Source organism: Martes martes, assembly GCF_963455335.1.
Source record: "Martes martes genome assembly, chromosome: 1".
Lineage (NCBI taxonomy): Eukaryota > Metazoa > Chordata > Mammalia > Carnivora > Mustelidae > Martes > Martes martes.
This window is the reverse complement of record NC_137888.1, coordinates 168620866-168647672: the sequence shown is the minus strand read 5'-3', so window position 1 is coordinate 168647672 and position 26807 is coordinate 168620866. Positions and strand designations below refer to the sequence as shown.

At 40.3% G+C, this 26807-nt stretch overlaps 1 protein-coding gene across 2 annotated transcripts in view; it reads left to right on the top strand.

Moving 5' to 3' along the window:
- GRM7 (glutamate metabotropic receptor 7) overlaps positions 1-26807 on the top strand; it is a gene marked incomplete at both ends in the record, with an annotated part of 875705 nt that overhangs the window by 828419 nt on the left and 20479 nt on the right. The window contains one exon of one of the 2 annotated variants that reach the window (XM_080824213.1): positions 128-198. The exons of the other annotated variant lie outside the window; for it this stretch is intronic. Coding sequence (XP_080680339.1) covers positions 128-198 — 71 coding nt within the window. Of the gene's footprint in view, positions 1-127; positions 199-26807 lie in introns of those variants that run through there. 2 annotated transcript variants of the gene reach the window in all.

The following is a 26807-nucleotide window of genomic DNA, read 5'->3' as shown; positions in this document are numbered from 1 at the left end:
CTGAAAGAGTGAGCATAATGTCTATGGTCTCTATCGCAGCCTCTTCTCCAAAAGGGAAAAAATAAAATAAAGGAATATTGTGTGTACATTTATTTTATACATACCTATATATTTACTTTTCCTGTAGACTGTATACCACCAGTAAGAAAGAGTGTACAAAAGTCTGTTACTTGGTACACTATCCCACCAACAGTATAGCTTTTGCCTGCTTTCTAAAAGGTAAGAAACAATCTAATTTTTATTTATTTGTATGTTCTTGTCTCTACTGAGGAAAGAAGTGTTTCTATGAAAACTGTGCATGATTATCTGTACATCTATTTATATGACGAAACATGTTTTCAAAGATGATCTGTTTGCTAAGCATAGCGCAGACAGCTGCTATGGGTCACATGCTTGGTTTCTTTTCTGGAGAACATGCATGTGGGTGTGTGTACATTTGTCTTTTCTAATCAGGTAGCCAACAGTGGTGGAGTTGGTGTGGGTCATTTGGGCTACTTTAAAATGACTGATGGTGAGAGATTATTTTTAAATGTATGTTGTCTTGTTCTGGTTTTAGAAGGCAATGTGGAAACTTACAGGGAACAAAGTGGGGGGGGCGGTGTTTTACAAGCCTAGCAAAAATATTTGTTCAGCTTTATTTCTAGTAAATATATTCCCAGTAATGTATTCGTTCAAAAAACAATGAATGGCCTTACTATATCAAACCCCAAAAAGTCTCGGTCCCTTCTTCGCAGTAAAGAAATAGAAAAGGCCGTGCTAGATGGGCTTGAAGTGTGTTGAAGATGAACTGTGGCTCATAGCTCTGTCTTAGAGAAACAGAACCAACTTCAGTCATGTCACTGAGCAAGGAAATTTTCAATGAAGGCCATCAGGAATCTATAATGAGTTTTAACATTGGTCAAACCCAGGAATTACCAATAAATACCAAATATATTCAAACAAATAACTAAGGAGAAATGGTGAATGGTGTGATGTGTGAACCAGGCTTGGGAATGAGCAGATGTAAGAATAATCATTGATTCTTCACTGATGTTTATTATTTGAGGCTCTCACTAGAAGGTATATGCTAGGTATGAATTTATTATTATTGTTACTCATTATTATTATTACTACCTTCCTCCTTTAGCCTATACAATAGTATAAAACTGTGGAAAAGAACCCTTGTATTGACAAGCATCCCTATCCAGCTGAATGTCGAAGTATTCCCAACTGTGGGAAAATAGTGGAAAACATGGCATAGAGTTATTAAGATTATGTGGTGGTTGTGAATAAAAGGTTGCCTTTTGATTCCCCTTAAATCTGCTATTGTGCTTAGAAAATAGAAAAACCTATCTGTAGAAAGATTCCAAGAGAGAGTGGAGAGGTCCTGCCATGGGAAGGGGAAATACTGCTTCCTAACCTGGGCTAGTATTCCTCTTTTCTATGTTGTTAGCATGGAACTTCTATCAGATCAATTGCTGTGTGTTTTCTTTAATCCATTTATATTATATTTCCTGTTGATTTTTAGGTAGGTGCCTGCAACTCAGTCTTTCATGTGGGATATACTGTTCACACACTTATGTCCTTTTTCTATATCAACATGATCTGTCCTAGTTTTTAAATAGGGCATTCTTTTCTCCCAGCGAATATATAACGGTATTCCATTGAGATTTCAAGTTTTTGTACTCCAAGGGCTTGTCAAAACACTGCAGCTCATCACTTGAATCATCCTTTTACATGAAACTCTCTGAGAATAAAAGAGAGGGAATTTTCCCTGGGTAAATATGATAGATTTAATCTCAATCCATTAAAAATTCTCTTTAGCTCCATTCTAAGTTGATGCCTTTTGGGTTAAAGGATGCAAGATGAAAATGTTCTAAGTCAATTTTTCAGTTAAAAAATACTTATAGGATGTGCTGTTTCAAAATAACTTTTGGGATCGCTTCTCGGCCTTTTGGCTAAGATCAAGTGCAAAATAACTTTTGGCTAGGATTTTCTTGTTTCAAACATTTTGACTGGGTGCTCTCCTTTTCTGCCAATGGGAAGGTGGCTTTCCAAGTTAATGACAATGATCTTACACTGCTACTAAAAAAATAATTGGGAAGTTGGTCCAAGTTACATTTACTCAGGAGAGTGATTTACCTTGTTCGGGTGACAGTAAGACAGGACAACTCTCCAACAAGGAAGGAAGGCGCGTAAAGTTGTGCGTTCAAATCCACTTCTATGTCGTGTGTAGGCAGACAAAACAGTAATGGGAAATTTGTAGATTCGAGTAAACTTCTGTACTCCTGAGCTGGTAAGAAATTCAGTCTCGGCCACCACGCCCCAACAAAGGTGGAATCTACAAAGCAGACCAAGCGCCTACTCGTACGGGTTGAAGGAAGCAAGTTCAAATTCAGGCAGAACAGACCTAACCTGGTTTGAAAATGCACTCCAGCTCCTGCCTCCGTTGAACAGCTCTGTCTCACAGACACCACAGGCCAGACATCAGCTGAATCAGCACTGCCTGCCGTCTCTTGTCTGAATGTTTGTAGATTTTAAAACTCTGCAGAGGGTTATCAATCTAATGACATTTGTTTTAAAATGCAATTAAGCAACAAAAATACAATCAGTCTAGAGTCATTGCCAGGTCAGCAAATAGGTTGCTTTGTTAGGAGGTAAATTTTCACACTACAGGACAGTCTTCTCATTTTAAAACTTGAACAGTTTCATTCAGCCTCACAAGTAATAGCCCTGAATCTTCTTTTTATAAGGTACGGTCTTCCTAGCAAGCACATTGGTTATAATATTATTGACATTTCACTAATTTATTAAACGGTATTGTAAAAAAAATCAATAATCTCATCTCTTATAATTACTATAATGGCGTTATCTTATATTTTAAAGCTTTGCAGAACTGGGTAAGCCACGTTTTTGTATCATATTGAGACTCCTCCTATCCCTTAACATTCAGTGTGATATTTCTGTGCTAACCGGAAACTCCGTCAATTTAAAATCCATCTTGAAACACTCTGTAAGTATAGCATAGCACGGAATATATGTTACCTGACCCTTGACATAGAATCGCCTTAGAAATAAATGCAGCTATAAATCTTGTTGGCCTATTTCTTTCTACCTAAGAGCTCCGTGAAACACCATTATTTCTCTCATCGGGGTTTGATATCTCAGCATCCTCAAAAAAAACAGTATTTGCCACCTCGGTTCTACAACTTCAGTTATGCTTAGAGAACAGGATGAAAGTTTACATGGCTGGAATTTGCACTCTTTCTTAGCATTAAAGAAACATATGCGTTATACCCCAAAGCCATGACAATTACGTTTTACATTTCATCACAGCACTGTGCCATCTGGGCAGGCTTTATGAACTCTTTCTGAACTTAAGTTGGGTCCATCAAAGACGTGTTTGTCAAGCACCACTCCTTTGGGCCAGCCCTGAACTGACCAGGAATTGGGGACAGAAGTGAACAACACCCACAGGGAGCCCAGATCTTACGGAAGACTCAAAGGAAAGGAATTAGAGTTCAGAGTGACAGGAGTAGGTCTTAGACGAGGTCTGTACCAAGTGCTAGCAAGCTGCAGGTGGACAGCATTACCCAGCAGGTTTTGTTTGAGCTGGTCTTAAAAGATGCAGGGCTCCAGGCAAGCATAAAGGAAAGACACTCAAGGCAGCAAACAAGTATGCACAAAGAGCCAGAAGCACAAAAGGATATGGTGTATGCTGGGATTAGAAAGCAGTTCTGTGAGGCTCAAGTATTGTGTTTTGATGCAGATAGTTGTAGGGAATGACCTGCAAGAAAGTGGCCTCTGTGTAGAAGGACCGAGTCACCTTTATCTTTGTGCCTTTCGCACAGGGTATGGCAAATACTAGGTTCTCAGAAACTGTGCATGAGATGATTGGAGTATATATAATACCTCACATACCAAGGCCTCCTAACCTTACCTAGAACACAGTATATACACATTAAATATTAAGTATTTATTAATAATAAGAAAATACTGCATCTACGGACTACGCAAGTGGAGTTGTAAGTCTTTCAGATAAACCTCTAAAAATTGCGGACTGCCTTGAAAAGGCAATTTTTGACCATGATGTCACAGGTTTCAAAACTATGTTGTGGTTCTTACATAAAACTCTTAAAACTGATGGTCAATGCTACATCTGCACATAGGTAATTAACCAGGGTCTCTTTTGATGAGCTAACCCTGTGTATAAAATCAACAGAGTTTCATGACGATTTCTTTCCTTTTATAGCCTATGGATATTTATTCTATTTGTCTTTCAAAGGACATGTGAACTTCAGAATTACCACTGGAAATGGATCCTGTGCAGGCCTGATTTAAGTGGCTAGAGCTTCTAATTTGGTAAAAACAAAAACATAATCAATTTGGTAGTTTTCTAATTATTAAGTACTTTTTTTTTTTTTTTTTTAAAGAAACTGGCATTTAGAACAGATTTTGTCTTTTGGGCCCCAAGTATCATTTGCATTTAAAAAGAAAACAGTGTGTATCCTAAACCAAACTCAGTTAATCTCTACAATCTTTCTTCTTCCCAATTACTGTGAATGCACATCCTCTCAGGACACAAGTGATGCTGACTCTTATTTCTGCCTCCTAAAGACATGTCTCAGCTTCGCAGAGTTTTTTGGTTTTTTTTTTTTTCTTTTGTTGTTTTTGGCTGTACAATGGAACTTGGATGCATTTTAAATTAACTTTCTCTAGGAATCAAAGGTAATCATTATTTCTCTTTATGATCCACATGAATATTCTCATTTTTTTTTCTTTTCAAGTTTAAGATTAGTTTTGAATGCCGTTATATCTCTGCCTTCTTTCAGAGTTAACCTCCAAGGACCCCAGCTTGCACTAAGAGGATTGAGGAAATTTGTCCACAGACTGTTCTTGCTGAGCTGACTCAAACCCTTTGAAGAACACGATATGAATCAGCAACCCCACTTCCCGTAAGTGTCGGTCCAAGTGTTAGTTATGACCTTGAGGGTGCTGTTGCTTTTCTCTGGCCAAGAATAAGGAAAACTGCACCAAGTTTCTGCTCCGATATTTGAGGTAGCATAAGCTTTATTGCCTCATGGCCTTCTGGGATCCTGGATAAGTCCTGTCCTATGTGATCATCGGTTTCCCCTTGTAGAAGATGGGAGCATGCTTTTCTCTAGGGGATACCATGAAGATGGCCTGGAATCCTATAAATAAAAGCCTTCCTCTACAAAGGCTATGCATATATGAGGTAGCATTGTTAGTCCCTGCCCATCTTTTCGTTTTATTTTAATTGGCTTTGCTTTCTCCTCCTTTTTGTGGTTACATTTTTTGTTTCCATAAACCATCAAAGTTGGGAAAAATGACATCTAGATTGCCAGTGAAGTCAGGCAACCTTTTCTCTAGGTACAACAAGCTCTGTTTCCAAGATGGGTCACTTTGGTCTTTTGATGGGTCAGTGATAGTCTTTCAGCTTGGTGAAATTGACAGGGAAGGCTATCAGTCACTCAGCAAGGCTGCTGTGGGACCGATAGGCTCATACCGCCTGATACATGAACCACTCCGTATGATTAACTTCGACAGGTAACTCCATGCTGGCTCGCAAGCTGAAGAGCATTTTAAGTACAAATAATCATTCTGGGGTATGTCTTGAGTGACAGAATAATGACTGAGTGGAAGAGAGTCCCTTAATCTTTGCTTGTGAAAACACATTTTGTTTCCTTTCAAGGCCAGGATACTACAACAAAATCAATTAACAAAACCCCTCAGAGATCTTTGTTGATACTTTGAAGTTTGGTATTTATCAAGCTTATATCAAATATAGAACTTCCTTGAAGGGCTGGGCTCATTTATCTCAGTCTTCAAAGGACCTCACATGGTGCTTTATAGCAATTTAATAATTAGTAATAATAATACTATCATTTCTGATGAGGATAGTAACTGGACCATATTATCCCTATTGGTACAGACTTACAAAGTGTTCAACCATCCATTGAGACAGGACCTATTGTCCCCACTTAACATATGGAGAAACTGAGGCTCAGAGCAGGGCAGCACAGTGCCCAGTGGCACAGTGCATGTCTGAACACGGGCTTCTGGCCAGAGTCCTGTTTAATCAACATTTCTAAAATTAAATAGGACGGAACACAACACTTCAGTCTACATAATCTATCTCATCAACATTTATTGCTCTCATCAGTTGATTCTAAAAGCCCTCAAGGGCTTCAAGATAGAAAGCATAATGAGTTCAGGGCCACTTTGAAATGAGAAGGGCCCACTTTCGTTTTTTCTTCCTGGACGGTACTGCAAATGATAAGACAATTTGGTTTTTTTACCTATTTTTGGATTCTTTTGGTAGTCTGAAAAATTAAAGACTGTAGTTTTTGCCTCCAAGAACATGGTCTTCCGGAGTTGAAAATGTTAACTCTTGAGAACTCATTGAAATGCACTGAATAACACACTCGAGGCCTAGTGGTCATCCGAGGCTGTGAATGCAGTCTGTATAGAGTTAAAATCCCACGTCATCAGATAATGATGGCTGCAAGCAGACTCCACCTCTGCATTCAGTGCTATGAAAACTTCAGCAAGTGAAATTAAGCTCAGAAAAGGATTTGCTCGCATTAAAAAAATGACACTCCCCTGGCACAAACATGTGGAAAGCTAATTCCCACCGTAGTTTCATCACCTTCTCCTTCTCTGTCTGCTTTTGCCAGAGTGAAGCTCTATAAAGAAACTGGCCACTGGACTCATTATCAACTGTGTTAGCTGAAAATTTGATTAAGCTGGCCTCCCAGGGTTAGCATGAAAAATTCTAGATTTTTATTCTAGGAACTTAATTTCTCTTTTCCTCATTTTGGCCATGTTTGCAAATTTCATTTGCATTTTAATTTGCAGTGGTTTGCCAAAGTCCAGACTAAGACTTTAGCTGTTGTTTCTATTCAGGTGAAAAGTGCAACCACAAGTGGCCATCTGCACGGGCATACAGTCAGGCAATTGTCCAAGGCAAGTATCATTGTTTTGCATTCTTCTAAGTATCCTGAGCAAGCTTTACTATCCAACCCACCAAGGAATGTGATGAAGAGACCCTCTCTAATTTCCAGGACAAGCTTAGCCATCAGTGGTCCTCCTCACATACCAGCAATGTCCTTATCCTCTCAATATTCCAAAATCAGGAGAAATGACACCAAAGGAGACTTTAGACTTTAGCCCATTAGAACCATCTCTAGGGACTTTTTTTTTTTTTTTTTTTTTTTAAAGGAAAGACATCAACACCAGCAAATGGGGAAAGAGATCTCTCAACTGTGACTTACTTTGATGTGACCCTTTCAAAGGCAGTTCGTCCCTGGGTATTGGGTTCTCATTCCATCCTGGGTAAAGTGGCAGGTATGGCAGTATCAGTAGGGGTTCCTACTTGACTCTCCTACAAAGTAAAAGAAAGTGAAATCGGATCAGTGTGTGAGACCCTGCTGTTTCTGCCAAGTGGACAAAATGCTCACCCTTTAAAAAAGGTCATCTGTGCCTCAGTTTCCTCATATGTAAAATATAACCTTTTAGTTTTCATAGTTGTGGAAACTACATAAAAGAGAATAGAGTTTGGGGGCATCTGGGTGGCTCAGTTGGTTAAACATCTGACACTTGATCTCAGCTCAGGTCTTGATCTCAGGGTTGTGAGTTCGAGGCCCTACTTAAAAAAAAAAAAAAAGAAGGAAGGAAGGAAAGAAAGAAAAGAAAAGAGTTTGGCACAATAATTATTCAAATGTTAGCCATCAGTGTTGTTATTAGGTCCCCTAACATTAACTGAATTTTTCTATTTGTGTTTCCTCTAGGAAAGAATTTGGAGATTCCAATCTGATCCTTTTCCATGTGATCTCTTGTACCCATTTTATTTTTGTACCACACATAATAAAGTTTGAGAGTGTCAAGTAATCCATCTGTATCTGAGTTTTGTCTGGAAAGACTTGCAGGATTTTCAGATTGAAATATCAATACATCTCCGGTCTTGTCTTTGACCTGTTTAGTATTGATCATTTCTGGAGCAACGGTGTCTTAAAGCTGAAAGTTCACTGCGCTATCAAGAGAGAACCTGGGAAGCCACATTTAAACACACTTCGCTTCTGTTTAATTTCATAACAAAGCACATATTTCCTTTCCATAAATACATTCAACACGGTCACCACCGTGGCAATGTTACATTAAAATATTACTGTTAGTACTAAGATATTTAAGGAAATACCAAGGATCAATTTAAAAATTCTATTTATGGCAGAAAATCTGCCAAGAAGAAATCTTTTGAAATGAATTTCAGTTTATACTTCAGTCTAATTTATATCTTTTGTTCCCTACCTCTGGTGCTCATCAAAATGTCACGAAATTCCCCAGGGTTCTGACACACATCCAGGTTTGAGAACTTTTTTTTTTTCCCCCTCTTTAAACTCTGCCTGATAACACATAAAATATGGTGTTGATGTGATGGTGATCATTTATACAGCAGAGTGTTTTCCAGAATATTAAAATGACTGATGTAAAAAAAAATACTCAGGTTTGTCACATGCATGTCATCGACCATGTTCCCAGGAAATCATCTCTAGCTGACTGCTAGCACTGTGAGAAGCTATTTCAAGGTATCCTCTAGAGAGAGTCTTCCAGACTGGTGTTACAAACTAAATAAAGATGAAGCCAATTGCTGAGCTCTATTATCAGAGCCGGAAAACATAGCACCATCTTTGTTTAAGGCTGAGTCTCCATGACAACCCCAGATAAGAAGCTGTGTTAGTGTTTCTTGTTCCTGAACAGGGCCACAGGTCATGGCCTTCTGTAGGCACAGTGAGGTAACACATCTTTATGCAACAATTCTAAGCTACTCAGTAGGTCACCTCTGAATTTAATTAGCCCAAAAGTTTTCAAAGAGATGAAATATCTTAAAATTTTCATTGATGCTTTTCTGCCCAAGCAGGTAACAAAAAAGATCAGGATAACCATTGTTTCAATTACCACTGCTGTTAATGAATTCAATGTGACCTTAAAGAGAGGCAGCCTGGTGCACAGGTTAAAAATGAGGGTGCCAAACACTTACTCCTGGACGCCTGATCCAACTGTTCCCTGTGTAGGGGCCTTGCTTACTCTCTGTGCATCAATTTCTTGCCTACAAAAAGGGTGTAATATTAGTTACTACCTCATCAGGTTGTGATTAGGCTTAGTGTATATAATATGCTTAATACACTGGTTGATATATAATATTATACTCCATAATTATGTTACTCCTTTTATGAACATCACCAACTAAGTGGTATCTGATTGGTTCATGTGATAGCCACTAGCCGCGCAGAGCTATGTATGCTAATTAGAATGAAAGAAAATCACTTTGTTCTTCAATTGTACTAGCCACCTTCCAAGTGCTCAGTGGGCACACATAGCTAATGACTCCCATATCAGAGGGCAAAGATACAAAACGCTGCCATCATCATTTAAAGATCTCCCTTGGATAGTGCTCTGGACTGTAGCCCAGAGAAAGTAAAAAGGAGCATAAGAACATCTTTTATAGAAGTGATATCATTAGTTCTTAGCACTTTCCACTGATTGTGAAAATAGTCTCAAGACTCTCTCTGAAAGCATTGGAATCCATTTTTGTGTGGCATCTGGTAAAGAGTGGTTTACACTGTGGAATATACACTAAATACTGTGAAGAAAAACAACAAAATTTCCATAAACGGTTTTCTCTCAGGTCCGAAGGTTCCCCGTTCTTTTATAATGTTCTGTATTTCTTGATTCTCTAGCTGCACATAATTCTTGAAAATCAAGCTCGGTGGCAACTCTGTAGTCATCACATGTTTTAGTGGAGAGGATGATTTTCTTCATCGCCACCCAAATGGAAGCAATGTACATATTCGTTTTGCCACACCAATGTTGCTCCACAGCGGAAATGTCAACTTAAGTATTCAAGGATGTGAGCACAGGCCTTCACCCAATCTCAAATAGCACATTTCCAGACACTTTTCACTTGGGATTATCCAACTTTGCAATTCTGGTGTTGGCTGAAAAATGATTGGTCTTTCCCATCAGAGTCAGAATGACATGGCCTAGGATCAATTTGTCCCACACATTGATACTTGACTTGTTCTATGTGTTGGTTAGTCCTTGGAAACAGTGCCCGGCAGGTGCTTTGCGAATGTGTAAGAATAAGGACAAATTACAAGCAAAAAACGAAGATGTCTATCATTTTCAACAAGCAGACGTTTTATGTGAAGGAGGAACAGTTAGTGATATTATGCGTGTCTAAAGGAGTCTCTGCTATCAGTTTATATTCCAGAGAACTTTTACCACAGAACTATCACAGAAAGCTACGAACAAGAGCCCGTGTAATATACTAAATCCCGGAGCAACTCTAGCAAATGAAGAGAGGCCTCTCCTAGCTTCTCAGATGCTCATTCCAGAACTCAGGATATAAAATGGCTGCATAAGGGAGAGGAAAAACAAAAACTGCCTCTGTTTTTGAACTTTCCAGACAAGCTATATATTGTTTAATGGAAACAAACAAACAAACAACAAACCCACAATTGATTATATTGATTTCTAAATACTGTCTGCAGAACAGTATAATGAGTCAATGTTCCAGAAGTACAGAAAAAGATAAAAAGAAAAATCCACAGAATTTTTTAAAAACTGCATTATCATCAATTAACTGTGACAAGCAACTACCCTTATATAACATTTTATAGTTTTATTTTGCCCTGTGCTTGCACATACAGCATCTATAGACATACAACCTATGGCTCATGGGGGTGAAGGACATCATCCTTGCTACTTTTTACAAGGTAGCTTTGGAAGCCATTCTGACCCCATTTTACATACACCTATCACTCTTTAAAGAGTTGAAATATCTTTAGACTAACAAGTGAGTTTTTAAGCCAGAGCAGAAGGGCCAAAAATCCCTCATTATAAAAGATTCCTTTTTATAGCAGAGTCTGGAAAACAAAACAAAACAACAACAACAAAAGCCTCTCTTTCCTTCCACCTGTAGATGATCATCAGCATTGAGTAGCCACTGTCACCTTTTCTATGGAAAGGTAAACAGCTCAAGCCAGAATCGGAAATAAAGATAGACAGCTATAAAAGTAATGAATTATTAATACCAGATAACAACGTAAGCTGGATATCTCTCTGAGCCTAGGAGGTTGGCAAGGCTAGAGAGGAGTGTATTGTGTCTGATGGGAGGGAAGAGGATTCTGTCTTGCATTTCATTTAGCTTATGCTGAGTGGGTTATAAAGACAATGCATATGTCCCCATTTAAATTCAAGCTTTTTTTTTTTTATAAGCTTCTGAAGCTTACTAAAGAGGTTAAACCAAGTCTGAAAAGAAAGATAAGTTTACTATTTCTTTTGTCTACTAGTCTTCTTGTCAACAGAGCCTGACCCCAAACCAACTGACATGATTTATGGAATATTTACTATTGTTAGGGACTGGACATGTAACGCTCAAATAGAACTAGCTGCAGCTCCCTAGGTCACAACCCAAAGGAGAAGGAAGAACAACTCCTTGTCAGATGTGATTCATGGATGCATTACTAGAAGTATGTCCTGAGGACTGAAAGTAGTCATTTGCTCTCATGGATGGCAAGGGGATATTCTAACTGTGGCTTAAACAATGAACCAACATGGGAAAGGGTGTTCCACGCAGATGGATCATCCTAATTAAAGTCCAAGTATGTGAAATTGTGGCAACAATATTAGTGACAGGGCTGGGTAACAGGTATTGACTACCTCCCATGTAAAAGTCACTATTTCAAGTTCTTAACATGTATTAACTCATTTACTATAATAACCTTATTGTATATGGATCATTAAGCCCACATTACGGATGAGGAAAGTGAAGCACAGCGGTTTTAAGTGACTCTCCCAAAGGCACACAACTGACAGATAGAGGAACTTGAATATATGCTCAGTCATCGGGGCTTAGAGGTCCTGCTTCTGACCACTGTAGTGCCTTCCAGTGCATAGGTACATTGAGGAAGAGCCATTCTCCAGCACAATGAGACCATAAGGCTTCTCAACCATGGCGCTAGTGACATTTGGAGCCAAATAAATCTTTGTTGCGGGGGCCGTTCTTTGTGCTGTAGAATGTTTAGCAGCATCCCTGACCTCTACCCACTAGATGCCAGTAGTTCCATTCTACAGCTGTGCACATCCATCAGAAATGTCTCTACAAATCACCAAATGTTCTCTGAGGGTACCATTTGCCCAGCTGGAAACCACTGGACAAGCATATGACATGTGAAAATGAAGCAAGACAGAAAAATATATTAAAACTGTGACTATCCTCAAATTCTATTCTGAAGGCTATGGGCATGTATCCTTAGAGAGAAAGGCACCATTTTGGGTTTTTAAACTGAAGGGCAGCAGAACAGATAACCTGCAGAAGCCTTACAACAGTAGGTTCTTTGAGATATAATGTACACTCTGAGTTCTCGGCTTAGGAACAGAAGGTTTTCTCTGATTTTATGGACTGTATGTTCAAAATCTTGAAGTTAAAGATACTGAAGGATAATCTGTAAGAACAATCCAAAAGCTGAGGTAACCGTCTCACCCAGTGGTCCCTGGAATGCAGCCAATCCCTAACCTGAAAGCTCAAAACTCAGTTTTATTTCAGGTAGGAAAACTTCTGGATCTGAGGGAAAAAAACTGACCACACAGTCAGTCTTCTTAAGAAGCTCCAGTATCAGATTCTATGTTGTTAAGTGTGAACATAGTTATGTCAACTTCAGAGAGGCCATTTCTACAGCAAGATATACTAGACACTTAGCAACAGTGGAAACAGTGGAAGTATTCTCCCTGCAAGTCTCTAAATGGGCAAAATTTCAGACCTATGGGTATGTGTTCAGAGCAGCTCTTTTATTAGCAGCAAGAAAGATCTATGCACTTTCTAAGTATTCTACAATAAACATGTTATAAAACAAAAGATGGTTCTCAAATGATCTAATTCAGAATTGTGCCTCAGGCAGTGAATAAACACTGGCCTAATTGCATAATTTCATCTGTTCGTCAAACATCAGCTTTCTTTTCTATTCCCCCTTTTGATTCTCAGTGCATTATGTCACTGGGAAGGATTAGAAAGGAATATTTTCTGAGCTTTCTTTACAAGATTGCCATGGCCATCTTGAATCTAGTGCAGCTCTAAGCTTCTAATGAACTTCGGAGTTTCAAAGATGGATTTATCTTAAGAGGTATAACTTGATTGCCTGTGAGAAGTTATCAAATCCTACAGGAAGAAAACAGTGCATCTCTGACAGAAAAAGTCACCCTTAGGGTGAGAGTCATGGACTTCAGAATTAGACATAGTTATACTTTGACAGAAGTATCTTCCCACCCCAGCTGCCATGTCTGTCAACAGAAGGATTTGAGTACCCTTATTAACGAGGCTCTTTTGAAGTTGGGTAAGATGACACAAGCTAAGTTCCCAGGCTGTGGTCTGATCTATGCCCAACATTCAGTAATTAGTATTCCTTCGCATCCAGAACTTAAAACAATCATTTAGGACTTTTGCGAGATCAGATCTATCTTGAAACCTCCTGGAGATTCTTCTTGTGTTCAAATGGGGGAATGACCTGGCTTCAGCAAGAACACATTCCAGCCACTGTCTGACTCTCCCTCAACTCAAGGCAGGAAGCTCCCCTACAGCCCATCTCACCGTGGGCTCAATGCTAGCTGGGAGGGCTAGGAGGCTGGAAACTGGAACCCCAGCATCTCCGAGTCAGCAGTTCTCCTGGGAATAACATCAGACCCTCAGCTTGCATTGTAGTGGGAAAAAGACATAATCGCATTGTCTTCAACAGCTTTGTTTTAAAAGAGGTACTCGAAGAGAAAGTTTAAGTCTAGATCTGGCTTTCAACTAATGATTTGAAATTTTAAACAGCTGTAGTTTTTTGACGCTTCACCATTTGTCTGTGAAGGAGACTGCTAAGCTTTTAGATTCTTCATAAATAGTAAATAGATTTATACATAAATATCCTGTAATATGTGCTTTGTTCCTTTTATTTGGAGGCAAGTTGCAATTTCTCATTTAAACACAATAAATCAATACACAGCAGCCATTGTATGGGAAGAACAACCAACAAGAGGTATAGTTTCTGTACTGATGAAAGGCATGGAAAGACATCAAACCCCAAACATCTGCCAGCCATTGTTGGGAAAAGAGAACACTGAGCAATGCCTTGTGGCATTTTAAGGATGGCAAACATCTGGCATGAATGTAAGTAGTTTTAAGATCTCAGGAAGAAATTCAGATCACAGGATTAGGTGATCAACCCATATCTCATAGGAGACGCCTTCCTTCCCTTCAGAAATGAAAAAAGCATTCTCCAAGAAAGATGTTAACAACAGAAGGCAAACGGCCTGAAAGTGCAATTGATAAATTCCGAAGGGGGCAGGGAAAAAGAAGCATTTTCCCCTTTTCCTCCAGGGAGCAGGAGCACAACATTGTTTAGACTGTTTGGGGACCTCTGATGGAGAGCATGGGGTTGGTGCTGACAACAGCCCAAGACACGCTCAGGACAGTAACACCGAGGGGCTCTGGCAGAGCGACAGATGCGACCTTTGCTAGCATGCTCCCCCCAGCCTTGCCCAGAGGTTGCTTTTGTTCTCAACACTGTTGATTCTCCTTGGCCACTGGAGGCTGGGTCTGGAAGCTTAGACATGTGGTTGCCTTTATGTCAAGCCATCCCTTCTGGCCTTTGTATGAGTTGTAGGAGGAGTCTAATTAAACTGATGGCAGGTTCCTCACTCAGAAAATGCCCTCTCAGCCTCAAATGTGGATGGTCAGTTAACAGGAACTCCCAACAGGAAAGGTTCCTCACTAAAATTTTTTTGGAAACCAAACACTGAGTTAATCAGAACACACTCATGTATTACTCACATGATGAGAGCTGCTAATCACATCTCTAAATGGAAAGTTTCTGACACTAAGGTCTATTAAGTTGGGAGCTGGTTTTTTCCTCCCTGCTGAAATAGCTTCAGTAGATAGTGTGGTTCCTGGTGCACACTAGATGGGCAGTCCAATTTTGAACTAATGCATAAAATACAATGAAAGTTGCAATACATGTATTTCCAAGGAACATTAATTCAACTACATGGATTCTATAGAAGAATAATGTAGGAGGAGAGGTGGAAGAGAAGGAAAGAAAAATTGCTCTCCTTGCTTTTCTTGTTCAGTCTAGAGACGGGTGTCCCCACCTAGGGAGAAGTGAAGTCTCAGCGAAAATGCAGAGAGAATCCAAATAAGTAACTCTGGACTTTTCAGCTTCTGCAGTCCCAGGCCTTAGCAATTAATGAATAATTTAAGACAGTGCTTCTCAAATTTTAATGTCCATGTGATCATCCAAGGATCTCGTTAAAATGCTGGTGTGGACTCTAAAGGTTTCTTAGACTCCTTGTTTCTAACAAACTCCTGGGTGATGCCCATGCCGATGACCTTTGGACCACACTCTGGGTATCATGGATTCAAGGAACTACGCAGGAAAATTTTAACCATGCCTAACTTTTACCAGGCTTGTCGACTTTAAAACCTAACCCCTATAAAAGATGTGCATTGACCAGATGCAAGCATTTTAAACTAACCTCACACAGTCACTGAATTGTTAGTGAACATGAAAACCTGCTATGATTCAACTGACTATTGCTATGTGAAGGTGTTTTAGTCTGTTTTAGGACAAAACATAAAAATATGGCAAGTTATCATCTCACCTGTGAGTCATTTTAGGTTATTCTTGCAAGTACAATGGTTGAAAACACATCAAGTAATAAAAAGTTAAATAGTAAAATATTCAGGCCCTGTTTGCACTGTCATATATACTGATCATAATTACAGACTGCAGATTTTCATCTAATTGCTAACAGTGAGTCGGCTCTTGAATAATTAGGAGGAAGGGGTGTGACTTATGGTTGGAACAGCCTCAGAGTACAAAACACTTGTTTTTCAAATGTCACTATGACATTTCAAAAAAAAAAAAAATTCAAAAGAGAAAGTAATAACAAAAACAGTGCAAATACTCATCCAACACTGAAGTCTAGTGAAAGGGGCCCTGTGCTCACCGACTGAAATAAAGACACTCTGACTCTGTACTTCTTGGCACTGATTGCCCACTGGAGTTACCTGGAGTGCCTTTAACCCTGGGCCTGACCACCCAGCACTCTGTGGAGTTCTATCAGATGGGGTCTAGGAAGCTGTGGTCCAAACAGCTCCCCAGCTGACTCTAATGGCAGCCAGGGCTGAGAACCCTTGATCTATGGCAGAGATTCTCAAATTTGGTCCCAGAACCAGCAGGATCAGCATCACCTGAGAATTTATTAAAAATGCAGATTCTTGTAGCCCCATGCCCACCCCTGATGGGCTGAATCAGAAACTCTGGGATCAGGGTCTATCAATGCATGTTTTAACAAGCCCTCTAGGTGAGTCTGATGCATGCTACTGGAAGTTCTTTTCTGAGAAGGGGGTAAGTCCTTGCCAATGTTCTTACCCAAGAGAGCCTTGTGAGGGACCACTGAAAGAGATCATGCTGAGACTTCTCCTTTGGATGGCCTCCAACCTGGGCTGTAATGTTTATTCTAGAGTGGGTTCTGCTACTTTCAGTCTGGGAGTCTCAGCAATGGAAAGAAACTTAATGTCATTTAATTAAAGGTCTAATTGCCACTATGCCTTTTAAAAAATAAGATCATGTATAATATGCTCAAATACCTCTAGTGATAGGAACTACCACATGGCCCAATCTTTGCCCCCCTTCAGATGCTTACTAGGTACATAGTCTAAGTATTTTTAAAGATGATTCATTTATGTGTGACAGTGACCCTTGGGATGGATCCCATAATCTGCACAAACTGAGGCTTAGAGAAGTTTCACAGTTGGGCAAGGTCAGTTTCTTACTAAATTTATACCAAGTTCTTTGCCTTGAGGCAGTATAGAGAATTCATTTTCAGAAATGATAATCAATAATCTGTTAAGAAAACTGAACTGTCATTTTACATTCCCTTATCTCTAAAATAAATATTCCTTGTTCCTCATAGCCAGTACCTAGCCCCTTCATCATCCCTGCTGGGTCCTATTGATCAGCACACTCCATAACAAGACTGTTAATAGGCTGTTTATGCGTTCCATCTATCCATCGGAACAGTGTTTGTTCATGTCTTGGCACATGTGAAAATGATAATACTGGTAAGGCATACTTGGCAAACGAGAGGATTTGGGGTAGTGTGGGGGAAATCTATGCAAGACTTGCTGAAAAAAAAATTGCATGTTATTTATAAGGATATTACCAAATAATTAAAAATTTTATAGAAGAGACTGAATTTGTATCTAACTTCAAAACCTAGTATTTTCATTTTTTTTCATAACTTGGACTTAATTCCGTGAACAGGTATTTCCTATCTACTTACATGCATGAAGTGGGTATCCCTGGTTGAGACTGTTTGATGATGATCTCTTCAAATTCTTGATAGAGAACATAAATGAAAAACTTTGTGTAAGTAGGTGATACAAAGTTTGACAGCTTTTTTTATAATAATTCAAAAATGCATAGCATTTGGGTTTATATTTCAAGAGTCCAGTAGCTTCTCCTTTATTGAAAAAAAAAGAGTAGTATTAAAATGTCCTCTGACAATGTGAATGGATTTTGAATACAGTGCAAGCTTTTTCTTGCAAGTGTTTTACATAATGATGATGCTTTAGTTTGCTGATACACATGTGCTATTAGAGCAGTTATCATGCAGCTGAGACAGTTTGCCACTAAAAGGGTGCCTCAGTTACAAATGGATAAAAGTATCCACTATTTATGTGAACGCAAACATACGGGGTCACCAGTTGGATATGGACTTGCCAGGAGGCCCACTCAGCCATCTTGCTCTCCCCAACTGCCTGGCTTTCTGAGCACATGAGTGAAGTCTTCTTAAAGCTCATGGGGCTCTTTGTCCACCATGGGAGTGGCACACACTATACTGAATCTTATATCCAAGTTGGGAGAGCACCTAATTGCCCATGCACCAGAGAAGAATGACAAGGGCTGGACTGCATTCATTGTGCTCTTCACCTGTAGAAACAGTCAGACAAGTCACCAGTTCCTTCATGTTTAAGAAGCTTTCAAGAGAGCCCTAGATCCCAGAAAATGCTCCTGATGGCTACACAATACTGACATGATTGTCCCAAGCTTTAAATAGCTGCCCCAAGGGGCGCCTGGGTGGCTCAGTGGGTTAAAGCCTCTGCCTTCGGCTCAGGTCGTGATCCCAGGGTCCTGGGATCGAGCCCCTCATCGGGCTCTCTGAGCAGCAGGGAGCCTGCTTCCTCCTCTCTCTCTCTCTCTGCCTGCCTCTCTGCCTATTTGTGATCTCTATCTGTCAAATAAAGTAAATAAAATCTTTAAAAAAAAAAAAAAAAGCTGCCCCAAGGTCTAAAGGGATCAGTATCTTACAACACTCTGCATTCCTGAAGCCCATGATGGCAACAGGATGGCCAGTTATCATACCCATGCCATTATTTTGGACATCAAAGGCACTTTTCTGAATAGTGGCTTAGGACAAATACCCTAGGGAAAAACATCTGCAAGCACCTCCTGGATGCAAATGATGATCCTGAGTGGCTATATATTTGTTCTGCAGTCACTCATTCCAACCAATATTCAGTCCCAAGGGGACAGCTGCCAGCATCCTGCCTGACAAGTGTTTTCTGAACAGAGTCCAGTCTGAAGCCCACCTACACCAAAATGATCAGGGGCTCCTGGCAAAAGTGCAATACCATGGATACCCCCCAAATTCAAAGAACTCAGTCTACTAGAGACACAGATTATAAAGTAGTAGATAACAGAAAACACTCTGAACAAGAATTATAGGGAGCTATGAAACTTAACTATGGAGACCTAGAGTAGCTTTCTAAAGAAAGGTTTGCTTAAAAGGTGTGTGGACATTAGCAAGCAAAAAGTGGTAGGCAAACCACCTAGGCAAAGGCATGTTCAAAGGCCCTGTTACAGATGCATGGAAAAGAGAAAATGTTGAGCAAAGGCCAGTGTGACCAGAGGCAAGAGAACCAGGGGAAATATGGTTCAAGAGAGACAGAAAAGCAAGTGTCAAGTCCCACAGATATTTTTAGAACAAATGAGACATTTTATCTTTGTTCTAAAAGCAGAAGGAAGCCATTTAAGAGTTTCAAGCAAAAGAGGTGAGAAAATAAGGAACATGATCTGATTTACATTTTTAGAAGAAATCACTCCAGCAGCTGGGTAGAGGAATGGCTGTATGTAAACATCCAGAATTCAGCTTGAAGATATTTATTAGTTGAGGTGATAATGTTGACTTTGACTTCATAGGGGGTAGTAGAGGCAGAGAGAACTGGAAGGGATAAATTATGTCAGAGGTAAAAGCAGCAGGATCTGGTAATGATTTGGTTCTCCACCCTTAAGAAAATTCTGTGACTTGGATGGCAGTTCTTGCCTACGTACTCGCTGACTTCTGTGTCTCCAGATGGGGAAAAACAAAGTAGGTTGGTTAATCTTTACAGAGCTGTTTTACTAAAATTCAGTTGATTTTATTCTTGTTCATTTATCTGTACTATGAAGCAAAGGACAATTTCTCCAATGCACAAAGCCAATTAATTTTGAGAGCTTTAAGAAGAGATCTCTGTGTCCATATATATTATATTCATAACCCCATGCAGGAAGTCAAAGTAGTTTATATGTGTGATGAGCTTAGGTCATCATAAAATCGTCCCAGTTATGACACCAACTGCAAGCATAGAGAGTTCCCAAAACCACCCTTGGATTTGATACTTTGCTAGAAAGATTCACTGAAAGCTGTTATACTGAAAGTTTATCAAAGGGAAAGGATACAGATTAAAGTTGGCCAGGAAAAGAGGTACGTAAGACAGTGTCCAGGAGAAGGACTCACACTTGAGCTTTCATTGTCCTTTCCCCATGGAGCCAACATGCATTCCTTTTCTGCCAAGGTCAAATTCCACCTTGTCCAGAACTAGCTTTGTATCTGTTAGAAAGCTTCTTCTAAAGATTTCTCTATCTGTTCTTCCTTATTGCCCTCACAATCTACTCCCCTGTGGTCAACTTAAGGGAAAATGCATTTTTTTTTTAACATCACCTAAAAGGGAAGTTGGCCCCCATTTCAACATTTTAATCTTTCTCCAAATTCTGAGTTTCTTGGTTGAGTCATTTCTGGCTGAGTCAGTTAATGAGCCGGATCCTAATAACTTCCCTTCTTATATTTGAGGAAACCCCCATGAGGAAAGGGAGAGGCAGGCCAGTTTCTTCGCCGGCACACCTACATATACTTTGCCATTCAATAAAATCAAGCAGTTTCCATGGAGGTAACACTTGACATAATGCGTAAACGATGGTACTATGCACTATGTTAAGTTAGCCCCACGTTAAGTTGGCATCGTTGCTGATATTCCATCTATTTTTTTTTTAATTGAAGCCATCTATTTTAAAAGAAGATGAAAATATTACTTACAAGATACCAGCAGATGGTAGAAGCATCATGGTCACCAGAAATTTCCAAAATCACTTAGGCCAGATGCTTCAAAAGCATTCCCAGGAACTAATTTGATATTTGCTTTTTCTGTTGCAGAAATTCTGGGTCCCCTTTATCTTTTCTATTCCCCATGGGCTCTCTCCAAGACAGACCCATTGTAAGTGGCTTCTGACAGTGGCTCCTGTGCTATATGTTCCTGGTTTGGCTCTCTTGCCATTTAACTTTATTCTTTGCAAAATATGGTCTTTGTAGCACTGCAATAAGACATGGTCACTATAAAGGTTTTAATTTTCCTGATTTTCCACGCTCTGTAAAGCAAGCTTGTTATTGACTTCCAAATTCAGAAAGTGGAAGTTTGGGGGATGTATCAAATTGGGAATCTCAGGGAGCACTTGTCTTGGCTAATTTCACATAATTATAGGATTTTACAGGACATTAACAAGTCTCTTCTGTCATTTTATTTCCCTCACCAAGTCTCTTTTAATTTTACTTTTTATCTTCAATCCTAACAACACATATCTAGTTTTTGTTTCAGTGCATTTTGGTTTCTTCACTTTTCAACGCATTCTGGTATATTGTTATCCAGAAGGAGGACTAGTTTCTTTTTTTTTTCCCCCTGAGTGAATTGTTTTAAGGTTGATGCACAGAAAGCAGCGAACCAATACCACAGAGAGTAAACAAATATGGTAAAAAGTGGAAAAGGTGGTAGAAAGGATGACTGTGTGGAAAACACAGAGTGCTAGAGGGGCAGAGAAGAGAAAGAGACCTAATTCTGCCTGAAGTAGTCAGAGAAGGCTTCCTGGGGGGAGGTGACAGCAATTTGCATCTCACAGGCTGAGAGGCATTAACATGGTAGAAGTACAGAGTCTATTAGATAAGAGGGAGGGAAGGAGCTAAGCACAATACATTTATGTTTATAGATACAGGAACAGGTACTTTTAGAGTATGGAGACCTAGCCTAAACTTTCAGTCATAGGAGCAAAGGCATTTGCCTGGAAGAAGGACAGACAAGATCGGGATGGAGACTCTGTCAGTAATGGAGGTTAGAAACCATTCCTTTTTGATAGCATGATGCCTGACATCCTGTGGTTGGCTAGATCTCCCAGCTCACTCGGTAACCTGGTATGGATCTAAAAAATTACCCGAGGCCAGGTCTGAGTTAGTTTGGAGTCAGGTGTGAGTGAGCTTGGACTTCTTTTCTCATTTAAAAAAAAAAAATATATATATATATATATGTGTGTGTGTGTGTGTGTGTGTGTGTGTGTGTATGTATATATATAGTTATATATGTATATATATTAATATAAAATATAAATATCACACATCAATATATAAAATTATATCTAATTTGAAAATCATATGCACGTACATGTATTCAGTCTACAAATGGTGTTCTAAAAATGGCACAGGGACACCAGGAAGTGGCCCAGAGGGTCGGGGGTGGGAGTGGCCATGTGGGCTCAAGCAGAGCAGCCTCTCCATCATCTGGCATCTATCTTGGCTTCCCAAGCAGTATTCATTCTAGTTAGAGTTCCAAACAAGTCTGAAAACTAATTTCAACAAACACCTCAGTATTTCTCCAATTCTTTGCATTGGTCTGGAGAAACTTAGGTGAAGGGCATTTCCCCATGATTTCTGAGCCCCCTTTTCTCCATAACAGGGAACTGGCATCCACAAAGGACAGTAAGTGTGTCAATGCAGGTGGGCCGTCAGACCGTCCTGGGTCCTACTTTCATTCTCCATATGCCACTTTAGGAGGCACATTGGCTGTTCCTCCACTTCCACTTAACTTGGCTCCCTCTTTCCCCTGTTACCTGTAGATGTTCTAAGAACTCAGGCCCTGGGATAGGACCCCTGGCATCTAATTGCTGACCCACTCCACTGTAGTATAAGAATTATACTATTGCATCCATTCTAACTTGGGTTTACATTTTTAAAAGAGGTTCAGTGTATCTCCTCATAAGATTTATTAAATATTCATAATCAACCTCATTATCTGGGTAAAAGAATACATGATGCCAAAGTTTTGAAGCTATTCTCATTTGGAAAAAAAAAATATATATATATATATACAACTCTCCAACTTGAAAGCCCCACAGGACCCATTTTTGCTGCAGCAAAAGGTTTTACAGAAACTGTACCCCTGTCACTCACACACACAGTAATCGCTAGAGATTACCAGTCATTTTCATTATAGGTAATTTCAGGGTGTGTTATTTTGCCTTGTCACTCACATTCCTGGGACCTTGCCAGAAGGTGTCACAAGGAGTAAATCAGGAAGCCGGCCAGAGTCCCAGCCCCATAAGATTAAACCCAAGGCTTCACTGAATATAGCAGGCCAGAGGGCATCTATCTAAGTATTGACAAGGTGGGGGAAAGGCAGGACATTGGTCCTGCCTAGGTGAGCAACACATACCAGGAGATGCTCAGCGCTTGCCTTCACTTGTCTCAGCTTCTGCCACACTCCAGAATCTGTTTGTCCAGACTCATCAACATGGGGGACAAAGACCCTGAAAGATCTTGCCCCAGTTTTATCGCTCCAAACCCCCAGTGTCATAATCTACCCCCACATTCATGCTGAACATTTCGTATCTCAAAAGTCCCAGTCTCTCTCCAAAAACCTTTCTCCCTCTTCCCTTATCTCAACATCAACCTTAGCTCGAGTACTCTACTGATCCTCACCCTTCCCGAGAGTTTCTCTAAGACTGGAATGCCCCTCCTGAATACCCATTGCCCTATACAGAACCCTTTCACACTTTTATGTCATTGCCCAGTTTCATTCACTCACACGGCCCTTCTTGGTGAACAATTCCTAAGTATCAAGCACAACAGTATCCATGATAAATTCTTACCCATGCAGAGCTTACATTTCAGTGGAAAAGAAAGGCAAGAAAAGGTTATGTTTACAGAAAATCATCATGGTGGTGTAGAGATAGAGGGTTGCTATTTTAGATAAAAATATCCCTGAGGAGGTGACATGGAGGTGGGGCTAAATGATGACAAGTCATAAGCCACATCTCTGGGAAGACATGCAAGACAGAAAGACAGAAATGATACACTGTGCATATAGCAAGTACAAAGGCCCTGAGGTAGAGGCAAATTTGGCACACACCAGAATGGCAAGAAGGGTAGTATAATACTGAGCAGGGGAGTGAAAGGGAATGAGGTCAGAGCTGCAGGTAGGAACAGGGCACATTATGGCTCTAAGTCTCTAAGGGTATCACCAACCATGTGATGTTAACTAAACTACCTCTGACTTGCCATTCAGAATAAGATTTCTCAAAAACAGGATGTCTCAAAGACACAGAAGACATTCGGGAAACATTCTGCTCAATTGCTAAAGGGACAACACCCCCTTCCCAGAGTTCTCTTGACACCTCACCTGTGTGTCACATATTAGAGGTCATCATTACCCTCACAGGTGACTATGAAATTTCACTGCTTTTCAATGATCAACTCCATCTAAAGGACTATGACTGTTAAAAGCATAAACTGACAAGTCACTCTCAGGCTTTTAAATATTTTATTAAAACAGTGAGAAAAAACAGTCTATGTACTTCCTGCTCTTTCTTCACCTTCTTCGGTTACATAACTGAACAACTAAACTCAGGAGACTATACCTCATCCATAGCTCCTCTGCCTCCAATTTACAGGCTCTCCAGGAAAGCCTCAATCTCCCCAAGTAGTGCAGGCCTTCTTGGCCATCACACTAGGGACAGGCGATGGCAGCACCAGACAGATGGGACTCTGGGCTCCACCTTTTATAATCTGGGTGGCTTTGGGTAAGTTAAGCTCTCTAGACCTTAAGTTTCACATCTATAATATGAAAACAATGAAAGATATTTTTCTTATAGATTATTCTATGTGTTTACGTGTGTGTGTGTGTGTGTGTGTGTGTGTGTGTGTGCATTATCTGAATACTATTTACACAGTATTTAAACTTGATACCATTTATTTATTGGATACATACCATTTATTGGATACATTATGCTGGTCCTCCAAGTAAGTTACCCCTTGGGCTGAACTCTGCATAAAGGTCTATTTTGTTAGGACAGAACAGTCTCCCTCTCCCCTTCTCTCCCTCATCCTTCTTTCTTTGTCCCTCCCTCACCAAAACCCTATTTCCATAAGGTCATATTCACAGTGCCTCGAGTTAAGACTTCAATATATCTTTGGCAGTTTAACCCTAACATGTCCCCTATGGAACTCCAAGTGGTTATAGGACTAAAAGTTCAAAGCTCGGGAGCATTTAAAAGTGTGATTTCTAAATAATAATGATAATAATATTATTAAATTTTTAAAAAGCCGGAGTTCCACTTCTACTTCTGATTACCACCGTGACATTGAATAAATTACCTTAATTGTTGTTTTCTTATATGTGTAATAGGACAAATAATACCTGGCTCAGAGAATAGTGCAGGCATTAGTGCCAAGTAAAGTTCTTTGAACACTGCGTGTGAAAGGATGGTGATGATTACAACTGTTAAATAAAGGAAGCTGTCAACATGGAGTCTGTCCCTTGGCTGCGTGGGGAGCACCAGCCATGGATGCTAATCCCCCGGCGGTGGTGTGAGTTAGCCTTTCACCAGCCTGACCCGGTGCCTGGCTCCTGGGAAGCAAACTGAGAACTTGGTGAAGAAGCCTGTCCGGACAAACAGAAGGACAGTTCTAAAAACCATTCCCAATGTCTCCGTTTTTTTCCCTGGAATTAGGCAGAGGGGCCTCTGTTGTCAGTTCCGTGACACAGAACTGGAAGGCAGGGAAGCCAGTCTCCGCTCAGCGTGCGCATCCGAGTTTCTGAGTCCTGCTTCCACGAGCATGTGTTGCCAACCTTACTTAGTGAATGAAGCCAGAATGCGAAACAAAACACACAACTGAACGGTGTCATTCAGAAGGCTTGGAATTATTTTGAATGCTTTAGTATACAAAGCAGACTTGGCGAGAAGATGTTTGCACAGGCCATCTTTAAATATACGTAGCAAAGAACAGAAAACGGAGGCAACCATTTCAGTTGTCTTGAACTGAAGAACGAACTCCAATCCAGGTCTATTTCAGTTATCTCAACTTTTATACCTTGATGAGCCTTGGAAAAAGTGCCAGCACTCCTTTTAATTGTGCGTGCCAACACGTCCAGGAGTGATAAACAGAACACGACAGGGATGTACATTTCTAGAAACGCCCCCAATGCCTTGCTCTACTCAGTGTTTGGTGTGTGAGCCAGCAACAGCAGCATCACCGGGAGCTTGTTAGAAATGCATCAACTTTGGCTCCATCCCAGGTTAAGTGACTCAGAATCTACATTAAAACAAGATCGGCAGGTGATTCAGAGGCACGTCATAGGCTGAAAATTGCTTTTCGGTAGCAGTCTGCTCTCCTAGCCTGCCTCATGCTGATTCTTGTGTGTGTGTATCTACTCAGCAGCCCGGTTGTACCAGCCAAGGGCCACAAACACACACTTCTCCCCGTGAAACTCCTCTACTGAAGAACTAGCTGGACTGTGAGAAGCTATACCTCAGTCCATCTCTTCCTAAATCCAAAAGAGACACCGGCACAAGCCGCAGCGAACATTGCTCGTTGGTGGCAGTGGTGACGAAGAGCGTTGGAACTGAAGCATGGCTTTGTTCCTCCCATGAAGGTCTGCAGGTGGAAAATGCTCAATCAGCCTTGATCTCAGGCCAGTGGCAAATCAAGAGCCACCCAGCTAGTGGCTTCTCTTCCCAGCCAAACAGTGGTTGAACCTAGGCTTCTCCTTCCCCAAAACGTGGCATCCAAGGCTCTCCCTGGACAACAAACATGGGTTTCAATTTCAGAGAGAAATGTCCATTTCTTTTATCTTCTGCTTCTATGGGCTTTGAGTATTGAGTATTGAAGGGCCGACGGGGAATTTTGCAGCCCTAGCTACCAATATCTAAGTCAAGTTTGAACTGGTTATTCAAGGGTCAAAGTGCTTTGCACCCACTCCATTGAGACTGGACACCTATTCCATTGATCAGGCTGATATTCTGCTGTAGAACTTTAAATGAACACCATGACAAACACAGGTAAACTAAGAATTAAAGACAGTCTGATTTCCAACATGCTGGCCCCTTGCTCCACTCTGCTGGGGGAGGGGTGAACATGCTTAATCACAACTGGTTTATGGTAAGTAAATGGATGTCAAATATAGTCCCTCCCCAAATGCAGTATTTTGAACTTCCTAGGGACTGTGTTATTAGAAAATGTACATTCAGTATTTAAACCCTGACAGCTAGCGGAGGCATTCATCATTGATTGCAACTCCTACTATCCATCTATTACTGACTGTGACTTTAAGCACTAGATGGGCTTTTCAT